General features: G+C 42.3%; 1 protein-coding gene across 2 annotated transcripts in view; it reads left to right on the forward strand.

Moving 5' to 3' along the window:
• The window catches only part of SPI1 (Spi-1 proto-oncogene), a 127,971-nt gene that overhangs the window by 43,853 nt on the left and 71,108 nt on the right, over window positions 1–13,010 (forward strand). Inside the window, exon 1 of one of the 2 annotated variants that reach the window (XM_063944591.1) lies at window positions 8,592–8,875. The exons of the other annotated variant lie outside the window; for it this stretch is intronic. Coding sequence (XP_063800661.1) covers window positions 8,831–8,875 — 45 coding nt within the window. The 5' untranslated portion in view covers window positions 8,592–8,830. Of the gene's footprint in view, window positions 1–8,591; window positions 8,876–13,010 lie in introns of those variants that run through there. 2 annotated transcript variants of the gene reach the window in all.

Raw genomic sequence — 13,010 nt, forward strand, 5'->3', positions numbered from 1 at the left:
GGGAAGATCCGAGTCGCTCGGCCCCGTGTAAAAAAACCTGAAGTTCGGGCGGGTTCGGATTCCGAGGAACCGAACCCGCTCATCTCTAATAGTAAGTTACCTTTTCTTGATGTTTTTCAATTAATAACAGCAATGCACTGTAGAAAATACATCATAGTCCAGTATAAGGTAACATATGTATAAAGTATAATTCAAGTGCACAGTCTGGAACCTGATCCTTAGCGAAGGAGGTGGGCCCCCATGCAGTGGGGCCCACCAGTGTTTTCCTCTGTGCCCTTGTGAGCCAGTCCATGCCTGATGCTAAGAAAACATTCAGGCTGAAAGAGTGAATTTATGCGCATACGCTCAGTCTCCACTTGAGTCCTGCTCTGCACAGGTAGAAAATTTGTCACATTTATGTATATAAGATATAGTTACACCGAGCAGCGGATGGGGAACATTTCTCAAAGTGGCCTCATGTAGTCAGTACCAAACCATTAGCCCTGGCCACAACATACTGAGTATCCCAATATCTGCTATACAGTACAGTGAGCATACCAGTGACTGACTTGCAGTATAGGCAGCATCTAAGCGACCGCTATACAGTACACTGAGCTTACCAGTGACCACTATACAGTACAGCATTACAGTGACCGTCATATAGAACAGAGCATCCACGTAATCACCATACAGTATAGAGAGCATCCCAGTGACTGCAATAAAGTGACAGAGCATTCTAGGGACTACCACTGTACAGTCAGCATCCTAGTGGTCACCATACAGTATATTGAGTATCCCAGTAACTGCTATACAGTACACTGAGCATACCAGTGACCGCTATACAGTACAGCATTACAGTGACCGTCATATAGAACAGAGCATCCACGTAATCACCATACAGTATAGAGAGCATCCCAGTGACTGCAATAAAGTGACAGAGCAGTCTAGTGACTACCACTGTACAGGCAGCATCCCAAGGGTCTCCATACAGTGCATTGAGAATTCCAGTGCTTACCAGATAGTACAGACCACTAAAGAGATTCAGACTTTAAGATGAGTCTAAATTGTTTTGTTTTTTTCTGAAGATTTTCTTTGTTTTTTTCTGAAATGTTAGTCAAAATTGAAGTAGCGATGTAAACTCAACATTATTTGCCAGGTGCTAGTGGGTATTTAAATGTTTCTGTCTTACCAGTACACTTCTGACATGCCTTAAATGTGTTTCTATTCAACCAACACTAAGGTGCTTACACACTTAACAATATAGGAAACTATATTGCTCATTTCCCCCCTCCTATATCACCCAGTGTGTATGCAGCTGACGACAGCTGAAGCGCAGCCCTGCGGGTCATTAATGACCCTCGGTGTCGGCCATACATGCAAATAAATTTGGACTCATCATCCAAAGCTGCATGTACAACCCAGCCGCGGCATGACGTCACTGTGCGATAACGCTAGCGACATCACACAGTGTGTATGCCCGCCGCCGAGTGGCCCAGCCCGGGAGGGGAAACACAAGGTGATCTCGCTCACGGAGCACATCGCGTGTACCCACCCTAACTCAGTTTTCTCATCCAAGCATCATCCACATTTAAAAGTGAGATATTGTGTTTTGGGATAAAATATACAGGTTAAACATAATTGAACTTCCCCTAATCAGAGCCGACCGTAGCATCATCCAACAACCAGAATGTAAACAAATTTGGTAGAGAGACTAATTAGTACCTGGGAGCACGATTCTGCAAAAATAAATAAATAAATAGTGCAAATAGTCACTGATAGTGGGAATATGACACTGTACAATGTGTAAACAGCATGGCAATGGACAGACAAGTGTTATTACTGGGAGAAGTTTCATTACGGCCGTCGGCCACCCTATAGATTAGCAGATTGGGTATTTACCAGGACATTCCAAGAGTAGCAAAATAACCAGAGCACTCTATGACTCCTTCAAAAGACTTGATATTGCCTGTTCTAAGAGTACCAGAGATCATAAGTCAGTGAGATCTTTTATCTTGGTGTCTTTGTACAGGTTCATGCCCATAATGTACATAGCACAGTGGTTCTCAAACTGTGTGCCGTGGCACCCTGGGGTTCCTTGGGGCACTTGCACGGGTGCCCTGGATTGGTGGTCCAGGACCAATTCCAATTATTTATGAACAAAACCAGTGCTGGTGGTTGCCAATCTTAGAAATATCTGGCAATCAGAAGCAAATCTTGTCCCTCACCACACAATTGAACCTAAAGATGACATAAAAACACAATTTAATTTAATATTTCTTCCTAAATTTCTCATTAAGAAAATTATGATAACCTAGGGTGCCGTGATTCAAAAACGTTTGGGAACCACTGGCATAGCACATAAAACAAATTGTTTTCCAAAAGATTATAATTTGTTTCACTTTTCTGTTATACCCAAAAAATTGGTGGATAGCGAGATTTTTGACTGATTGTCATAATCATGCTATCCAATAATACCCATTTTTATCGGCCAAAAAATGGCCCGCTTTCGGCTTATAACACATGGGAGCCAACCATGTGTTGTGGAAAAAAGGGTCTCTTATCGGTGATTATGGTTCGCGTGCCTGAGACATCCGGGACTAATAGGATAGCTCTGTGGGAATCCATTATCAGCTGTAAATTACCTCTGTTAATTGATTGTTAATTGGATAACCCCATTTATTTATTTGACCGGGGGAGGGGGATGTCATTTCCATTCACTGAATTATATCAGGAGGGTTTGCGTATTATTGGTACCTTACTAGATGTATCGTCCAAACTGCCCCTTCAGTTTGCTCAAACGTCTGAGAAATTCCCCAGCTTTCACCCATATCCTTTTGCTTATATGCAGGCAAAACATTACGCTGACTCAGTCACTAGATGGTTCTCATAAGGGGATTGGGAAGACAATTTGGACAGAATGCTTCTGTCTGAGCTGGCTACTAGACAAGCAAATTTCTATGCACTATTCCTTGTTGAGGACGCAGATGAATCATGAGGATGTGGGCTGGGGTATGAGTAGGTGGGTACAGGCCATTCCGCCTTTAACATGAGAGGCACTGTTGAAAGGACTCCAACTTTCCTGGACCTTGCTTCCTAAGATTCAATATCAGGAGATGTTCCTGAATGTTTTCCATAAAGCAAATTTTTCCCCTCTTTGGCACCTTATGGCTGGAATGTCCCCTTCGCCTATTGTCCTCACTTTCAATCGCCTGTGGCGGACCTGTATCATTATCTTTGTAACTGCCCTCTCCTTAGGGTATTCCGGTTATGGGTTAGGAAATATGCCATGGAACACTTAAGGCCCGTATTCACGGGCCGATGTGGGAGAGATGTGTGCTGAGCGAACCGCTCAGCACACATCTCTCCCACCGCTCATCACAGCGCGATGTGTGCTGAGCGTGCGGGGGGAGCCGCACATTTCACCCAGCGGGTGAAATGAGCGACCTGCTAGATTGGCCTACATGGCAGGCCAATCTAGCACCAGCGATAGCGATGCGCGAGGCTGCGCATCGCTATCGCTGTGGGGGCTACACACGGAGCGATCATGCTTAAAATCTAAGCAATCTAGTCAGATTGCTTAGATTTTAAGCAGCAATCGCTCCGTGAGTACCCCCCTTTAGTGAACTCTGTTTCAGTCACTGAAGTTTGGGAGATATTTGGAATCCAGATCCAGCAGTCAGCAAGTGGCGCAAGAGGCTTCTGTTGATCCTGTAAGGCTGTATTACAGACATGTATTGATGCCCCCTCCCCCCCTCCAAGCTGCAGTTGTTTCACAACAAGCTTTTTCATGGTTTTTCATGGAGAAACCTGGAAGAGTTATATTACAACCTCGACTCCTGATTTCCACAACCATGAAGCATACTCAGTGGTACAGTAGTCGTGAGCTATCAGGTGATCCTCCAATTTGTCTTGATTCTTGATTTTGTTTTATGATTCTGATTTTTAGTTTAGGGAGGGAACACTGTGCTGGAACAGCCCCCACCTCCTGCCCCCAGTGTACTTGACGTCTTTGACGTCACACAACAAGCGCTGAGGAAGTAGACAGATGGACCTTTCTAAAGCAGGTACCCTATTAGGTGCGATCATTTTCCAGCCAATTAAAATGGCATGATAGCAAGATTTTCGACCGATTGTCATTATCGAGCTATCCTGAAAAAGGACCCGCGATCTTGCTATAACACATGGGATCCTGAATAAGCTCCTGATCCCATGTGTTATCGCAGATCTGACGGCTGCTTATCGCTATTATGTTTTGGGTGTCTGAGGCACCCGAAGCATAATCCCCGATAAGTGTCGGATATCGGGGATAATTGGATAGCCCCTGCTGATTCCATTAACTGTGGTGAATTACTGCAGCTAATTGGATACCGGCCTAAGCAGGGGCGTTTCTAGAGAGGCGGAGGCCCGTGTGCAGGATCCATCTGGGCCCCCTCCTCTCTAGAGCGCATGCGCAGATCACTGGGAAAATGGCACCACGCCATTTTCCCAGTGATTTCTGGAGCGCTGCTGCTGTGCCGCGGGACTTCAGAGGGTAAGTATTGAAAAAAATGAGTGCAGGATGTGCGGTGTGGGCCCCCCCCTGGGCCCCGGGGGCACGTGTGCATCGCACACACTGCTCCCACTATATATATGCCAGTGGGACTAAGTAGTAGACTACCTCCCAGGCACCTTGCAAACTATGGGGCTAATTCAGGTTGGATTGCAGTGTGCGATCCAACCGCAAAAATGACAAAAAAATATGCGGGTACATACGCAGCACCGTCCTGCCCATGCACCCGCATTTTCAGCAGGGGGAGGGTGTAGATAATGCGATTGCCTCTAGCTGTCAATCAGGTAGAGGCGGTCTCGTGGCTGGTGGCGGCAACGCTCCGTTTCCTAGGGAGAGATGGAGCGTTGCAGGGGCGGCAAATGGGAGGCGGTGTGGCACGAATGGGGGTGTGGCAGGGTGTGATTGCGGCGGTTGCGTGATGTCACACGCAGCCGCCACGATCAGAAACATGGCGGCGGGCCTCCTGTGCCAGCAGGAGGCATCCTTAATTTCTGCTAACAAGCAGAAATTAGAATGCGATCGCAATTCCTGCTTTTTGAAGGGAAGGGGGGAAGGGGGGAGACGGCGGTCAGCATGCTGAGTGGCCTTGCCCTGCGATGGGTGGCCCCCAGCATGTGAACAGATGGATTGTAAATTCTACTAATTGGCAGGACAATCCTTACTGAATTAGGCCCCATAAACCGAGCCGCCATCTCATCATCGCACCATGAACAGCAGTATTGGTTGTAAATCCTCTCTTACAGCCTCGTATATCCATAAATGTTATTAATCTCTTCTCTATATAAAATAACTTTTATTTTAGGGTGCGTTAGTGGCCCTTTAAAACAGAGGCTTTGGTATGTGCTTAGTGATATGTACAGGAAGTGTTATTTTTGGAACAACAAGGTGAAAGCAGGCAGTTTGTGAACGTACGCTAAATATTAAAGGACAACTGTAATGGACTTCAGTTTAAACAAGTTTACAGACAAATAAATGCAGTTATTTGGAATAAGGATTTGATTATTGGGGAGAGACTTTTTTCCAACTTTGTACATTCTGCCGATAAATGTCATTCTACTCAGCTAATGATAAATACAATATAAAATTTTTGTTGTAGTGTGCTTTAATTTATTTAAATGAATGTATTAGTGGAAGATAATTTGAACCTTTTCATAGGGAATCAACCCTAATTTTGGTTTAATAGGCCCATGAAGAACCATCTACAGTAAAAAAGACCGCAATCATACCGCTATTCATTTGTCTCTATAATTGAGACTGTGATGTATCTTTATTTTTGCCTATTGTGACAGCCACCTTAAGGCTGGGTAATTCAATGGCGTTTAACGTGCAGTGATTATAAGTGATTGCACTTTCAGTTTTAAAAGAGTGTTAATCAACAAATTACAGGCGCTTGGCGCTAGGCATTGTGTTCACTGATTTGTACTTATCTTGAGAATTTATTGCTTCTTGGTTTATACAAGTGGCTGCTTGGTTGTTTGCGCCTTGGGTTTCATTTCAATTCTTTTTATATATTATCTAGAATATCTAGTATTAAAAAAAATTCAAAACAGTTGATTAAAAAAACATCAAAGAAGAATGACACAAAGGAACTGCAGGAACCACTGATAGAAGACTCGGAACAAGATTTACGTTATTCGCACATGGTCCTGATTCATGTTAGTAAGGAAGCAGCTGTGCAAGTCCCTCTCATTGGAATTCTAACGCAGCAGGGAGGCGCCTTCTGTTTGCATTAGCGAGGATCCGAGCACTTGAGAGATGCATCTGAGATCACCATTACGACCATTGGTCACGAATAGCGATGGATTCAGGCACCGGACAGCCTGTGTAAGCTGAGCTTACTCAGGCTGGCCGTCAGATCCGGAAACCCAGGTCCAGTAAGTCTGCGCCTGATGACACAGAACCTGGACTCATCACGCCATGCCGGGCTACCGCTCCCCAAAAGCCCCAGCAGGTCAATCATGCTGCTACTGGCAAGGAGCTGCGATCAACATCGCAAGACCCGTTCTGCACATGCATAGAATGGGTCTTCAGCCTGCGCAGACCCCCAAACCATTGGATTTGCGTACACATTTAAATTAGGCTTCTGGCTTCCATTGAATGCTGGGGTTGCGTCACTTTGTGCAGCGAACACAAGCAAATGAAGCATGCCATGCCCAAAATATGGCAAATGCTCATCCCAGCAGCAAATGCAGGCAGTATAGAATCATTCGAACTAGTAAATTCAATTTCCAAATCCATTTAAATGATATGATAGGGGATACAATCCAGGGGCGTAGCCAAAACTTTGTGGGCCCCATAGCAACATTTTGTTGGGGCCTCTGACCCAATGCTTTTAGAGAGACACTTCTCTGCAGCAGTTGTTAATGTTATGCCCACCCATAGTAGTGCCCCAGTTTCTTTTATGAATCGCAGTAGTGCTTAAGTTCACCCTATGTCACATTTCAGAGCTGCCAGTACACATTATGCCGCACAGTACCCCCAATTCACATTATAATATATAGTGCTCCCCGTTCATACTGTATTGTGCCTTATTACAGAGCCCCGGTTCATATTATATAACATTAGAACGCCCTACAGTTCATTTTATACCACACTACAATGAGCAGGTCCAGGGTCATACCCAGATATATTGCAGGCCCCAAGGAAAACGTTTGAAAGGACCCCTACATACCACCCAATGGCGAAAAATGTATATAACACATGTAACTGTGACAGGGAAGGTGGGCCCCTCTCAGCTCTGGGCCCCATAGCAGCTGCACTGCCTGCACCTATGGTAGCTACACCCTTGATAAAATCGCTAGTAAAAGCATGAATTTTAATACCCATGGGTAAGATCCCTTAGTAGGAATCATTGATCCGGTCAGGATTCCGGTTGTTCAGTTATAATCCCGACAATGCTCGGAATGCTGACGCCCAGGATCCCAACATCGATCACAGTACCGGCGCCGGAATCCCAAATGCTGGCATCCTGAACAAAGGACTGCGGGGAGGGAAGGTTAGGCACCACCGGGAAAGGTTAGGGCTATGCTGTGGGGGGGAGAAGAGGGTTAGGGTTAGGCTGCGGGGAGGGAGGGATAGGATTAGGCAGCAGCGGGGAGGGTTAAGGTTGGGCTGCAGGGGGTGGGGGGAGGGGTTAGATTTAGGCTAGCACCGGGATGCTGCTGTCGGTATTTTGACTGCCGGCATACCAAGCACAGGGATCCCGATACCATCACTTAATCATAAATAGGACACCAAAAGAAGGGGCGGGAACAAAGTACTGGTGCTCTGGCCTGCCAAAGAAATGCAACCATACCCCCAGCATGGTGTAGCCAATTTCCCTTCTGCTGCGTCTTGGCTGAGGCCAAATATTTACAATAGAGCATGGTCATGCCGCCAAGATGCAAGGTCATGCTTGTTTCTTACTGGGGCCTGGTACTTCTCATGGTCGCCCTTTTCATTGCCCAGTGTGGAAAAAAGCTTAAAAGTAATAAAAATACAAATTATTTTTATTTTATTTTTTTAAAGCATGGTGCAAGCATTTTTTCTCTGTACAAATGTATTAAAAGTACACGCTGTAAGGAAACAATGCAAATTTGTTTCAAACTTATTTCAAATATTTCGAAAGAATATCATGCCGGGACACCCAGAGCCTCTTCTACAGTATTTGCAGTATGTATCTGTTGCATCAATCAGAATAATCAGCTATTCCTGATGTTAGAGAATGATGGTTCTATTGAATGGCTGTGTGTCAATGTCATGTTTTCAGGGGAGAATTGCTGTGTTGAGTCACTTTGCAAATCATTATTTCCATTATCACTATTATCTTCAGAGCCCATCTGGATGGTCTGTGGGGTATTTTTGTAAAGTAGTACTGGACAGCCAACCCAGCGTGTCACCCCATGCGCAACTCATCACTTGAAAATATATTTACAGCCTATCTTAAGGCACAGGGGAAAAATATACTGTATAATGAAGTCAGGCCATGTAGCCAGAGCCTGGGGGAGGGATTGGGTGCCCACAGACAGAAAGGATATTTCCTGTGACGTGCCTGAGAGATTTACAGTACAGTATGTAGTGATGTTACGTATATATGACCTGCTCTCTGCTGTCTACCGTTTATAGAAATCAGGAACTTGTCTTGAGAAAGAAGGAAAAACTTCATTATCAGTGTTAGTGATAGCTTGTGTGCTCCCTCCCCATACACACACATAGGGGTCACACAGGTGGCTCTCCACCCTGGTCTGTCCAACCGCCTGCAACCAGGAGCCACACTATCGGGACACTGAGGTACAGAGGAGATCCTGGCTACCAGACTTGTGGATGTTACCAGCTGGAAGGATGGATGGGTTTACCCTCATCTCCACGGTGAGTGCCTGATGGGTCTTGCCATCTCAATGGTCTACTCCTGGGAAAGATTCTCCAAGGGATATATATATATATATATCTATCATGTAAGGTGGCAGTACTCTTGAACATTGAGCAAGCCGGCATGGGTTGACATCTAATTTCTTCAGTGAAGGTCCCGTGAGTGCCGCCTTACATGCACTATATATTGGTGTACAGTTTACCCTGGAGGGCACTAATGTAGGATTATACGGGCTGTAGTATAAAGTACTATAAACTACTATAAATATATATATATTATCTGACTCTGCTGCATCTGGTGGACATATATATATATATATATATGTATATATATACATATATACCCTCTATGTGGACCTGGTAATCATACATTGAGATTATAAACTATGTGTGCAATTTAATCTACTGATAAAATAATGAATATTCATTTGCTAGAAGAAATTACAGAATTTACATATACATAACTATACACAGCACCCTACATCTGCCAGTCCCCTGTTCTATCGATCTTTCCGTACAATGAAGTGTAATTTCTGATGGAGTGTCTTGTCCCAAGTCATGCAGCTGACTTTTTATTATAATAATAATAATAATAATAATAATAATAATAATTATTATTATTATTATTATTATTAATGAAATAAGTATCCTGAAACCCCTTACTTGATATCATTATCCATCATTTATATAGCTGTAACATATCATACTAGGCAGTGCATATTGTATGTAATCATATACTTCATGTCCCTGTGGAATGTATCTTCTAAATTATCCACCACACATAGGCAAAGATCAAACCTACCTGTATGGGTATGTAATGTGGGAGAAACCCAGCTAAACCCAGGTAGAAGGTGCAGATGTGGGGCTTCGGAGTGTGAATGGTGTGTAAGTGACTGTGGGAATGAAGACCCCCTATGCTAAATAACTATGGATAGATTTCATCCTCATATCTAGAGTAAATTGTGTTATTACATTGCTCTCTTTACACTGTAAAAGCTCCTGTACCACTCCCATAGCAAGTACAGTAAATGTTTCAATAAATGCTGATACTAAATCATTGCAGGTACCATTACAAAATACTTTGAAGGAGATTTATCAAACCTTGGAGAGAGACAAGGTGAAGAAAGATAAAGAACTAACCAATCAGCTTCTAACTATCATTTATCAAACACAGCCTGTAATATGACAATTAGTCACTGATTAGTTAGAACGTTCTCTCTCTCTCTCTCTCTCTCTCTCTCTCTCTCTCACACACACACACTTTTTATAGTCCACTGTTTCCCAAACTCCTTCCTCAAAGCCCCCTTACAGTCCAGGTTTTAAGGATAAAAATGACTGAGGTACTAATTAAGTAACCTGTGCTAAAGCATGGCTATCCTTAAAACCAGGACTGTTAAGAGTGTCTGAGGAACGGGTTTGGAAACACTGCATAGATACTATATAACATAGACACATAAATTTCCCCATTTCCCTTTAGTGCTACACCTCAGACATTGAGGCACGCGGTGACTGCAACACCTCAGACATTGAGGCACGCGGTGACTGCAACACCTCAGACATTGAGGCACGCGGTGATTGCACCAAGGTCAAAAGGAACTGACAAATGATTTGCATCAGGGTCTGTACTGAATTACTGAGTTACTATTTTTGAAAAGATATTAGTCACTAAATTAATAGTACTGTGGAATATGTCAATATATATATATATACACATCTGTATATGCCAGGGCTGGCCAAACCAGTCCTCGAGATCTACCAACAGTTCACATTTTCCAGACCACCTAGCTAGTACACAGGTGTAGTCATTACTAATTAAGATGTGCTGCATTCATTCCTAACTGACAATTCTACAGATCTCCAGGAGGCCTGGAAAACATTCACTGTTGGTAGATCTCGAGGACCGGTTTGGCCAGCCCTGGTATATGCTGTTCAATCATTAATCTGTATTTGAACAAGCAATAGTTTTCAACTTAGACAATATGAAAGACAAAAGTGTGGCTCAGCATAAATACTACATATTTCTACTACAGCATTTCTCTATTATACACAGACAGTAGAAGCCGTAATATGTGCCGCATTAATTTGCCTGGACTACCTATTATATTTCCTCATGTCTGAATGAGCTAATACAGTTTTCTGATTCGTGCGCTGGTAAGTCTGGCTCTCTCTCTTCAGAAGTGTGAGGACCATTAGAGTTTCACAGGAAACTCGGCAATTAAAAATGGATTTCTGAGAATGAGATGGCGTCTTATACTTATACCAGTCTTATACTTTGTGTGCTTCAAAGATGGTAATGATCTCTGGCCGTTATATAGTGTGAGGGTAATGGAAAAGGGAGTAGGTACTATGGGCACCGAGTGACCAGATGGCAGGCCAAGACAAGACTGTTGCTTCCTGCCATACCTTAAGTGTTTTATATAAGTAATACTGAAGTCACTGTATAACTCTGTATGGACAATGTGCTTCCTTTCTACTGCACTGTGATACCATATACAGCAACTACACTGGACCAATTCTAACGTACGAACATGGTTACACTACTGTGTGAATTCTGGTTTAGTTGCCGGCCTTAAGGATTTACGTTAAGTTTATTCTTAAATAACAGGATCCATTGAGCTGTTTATGTGCATAAATAACAAATAAAAAGAGTATTTTTTGTACCTACGCAGAATAGAGCTTCATTAAGATGTGGATTATACTGTCAAGGGAACAGATGTCACATTTGAGAACCGATTTATTTTTTAATGTAAGGTTTTTGAAAATAATGATCATTTAGTTAAATGATCACTGCTAAATGATCATGATTTAGTAATTTAGGGAATACCAAACTCATGATTATTTAGTAGTGCAGGGTATACCAAAATCATGGTAACATAGTTAGATAGTTTGTGAGGTTGAAAAGAGGCAAAATGCCCATCGAGTTCAACCTGTATTCTGCGTTAAGTTATTCATATTATAATGCACCTGCTAAAGTAATGGTTTAGTATGAATTGACAACTATGGTTCTTATCATGATTATTTAGTAGTGTAGGGTATACCAAAATCATGATTATTTAGTAGTGTAGGGTATACCAAAATCATGATTATTTAGTAGTGTAGGGTATACCAAAATCATGATTATTTAGTAGTGTAGGGTATACCAAAATCATGATTATTTAGTAGTGTAGGGTATACCAAAATCATGATTATTTAGTAGTGTAGGGTATACCAAAATCATGATTATTTAGTAGTACATGGTATACCAAAATCATGATTATGTAGAAGTATAGGGTATACCAAAATCATGATTATTTGGTAGTGTAGGATATACTAAAATCATGATTATTTAGTAATGTAGGGTATACCAAAATCATGATTATTTAGTAGTACATGGTATACCAAAATCATGATTATGTAGAAGTATAGGGTATACCAAAATCATGATTATTTAGTAGTGTAGGGAATACCAAAATCATGATTATTTAGTAGTGTAGGGTATACGAACATCATGATTATTTAAAAGTATAGAGTATTCCAAAATCATGATTATTTAGTAGTGTAGGGTATACCAAAATCACAAATATTTAGTAGTGTAGGGCAGTGGTTCCCAAACTGTGTGCCGTGGCACCCTGGGGTGCCTCGGAACACTTGTAGGGGTGCCTTGGGTTGTTGGTCCAGGACCAATTCAAATTATTTATGGTCAATGTAATAGGCAAAACCAGTGCTGGTGGCTTCAAATCATAAAATCTGTGGACAAACAGAAGCAAATCTTGTCCCTCATCACACAATTAAATCTAAGGATGTCATCTAAACACAATTTACTTAATTTAATATTATATTCTAAATTTCTCAACAAGAAACTTTTGGCCTAGGGGTGCCGTGAAATAAATTTTGATACTCCAGGATGCCGTGATTCAAAAAAGTTTGAGAACCACTGGTGTAGGGTATACCAAAATCATGATTATGTAGAAGTATAGGGTATACCAAAATCATGATTATTTAGTAGTGTAGGGTATACCAAAATCATGATTATTTAGTAGTGTAGGGTATACCAAAATCATGCTTATTTAGTAGTGTAGGGTATACCCAAATCATGATTATTTAGTAGTGTAGGGTATACCAAAATCATGATTATTTAGTAATGTAGGGTATACCA

This window comes from Pseudophryne corroboree, chromosome 11 (genome assembly GCF_028390025.1).
Source record: "Pseudophryne corroboree isolate aPseCor3 chromosome 11, aPseCor3.hap2, whole genome shotgun sequence".
In the NCBI taxonomy this organism is placed as follows: Eukaryota; Metazoa; Chordata; class Amphibia; order Anura; family Myobatrachidae; genus Pseudophryne; species Pseudophryne corroboree.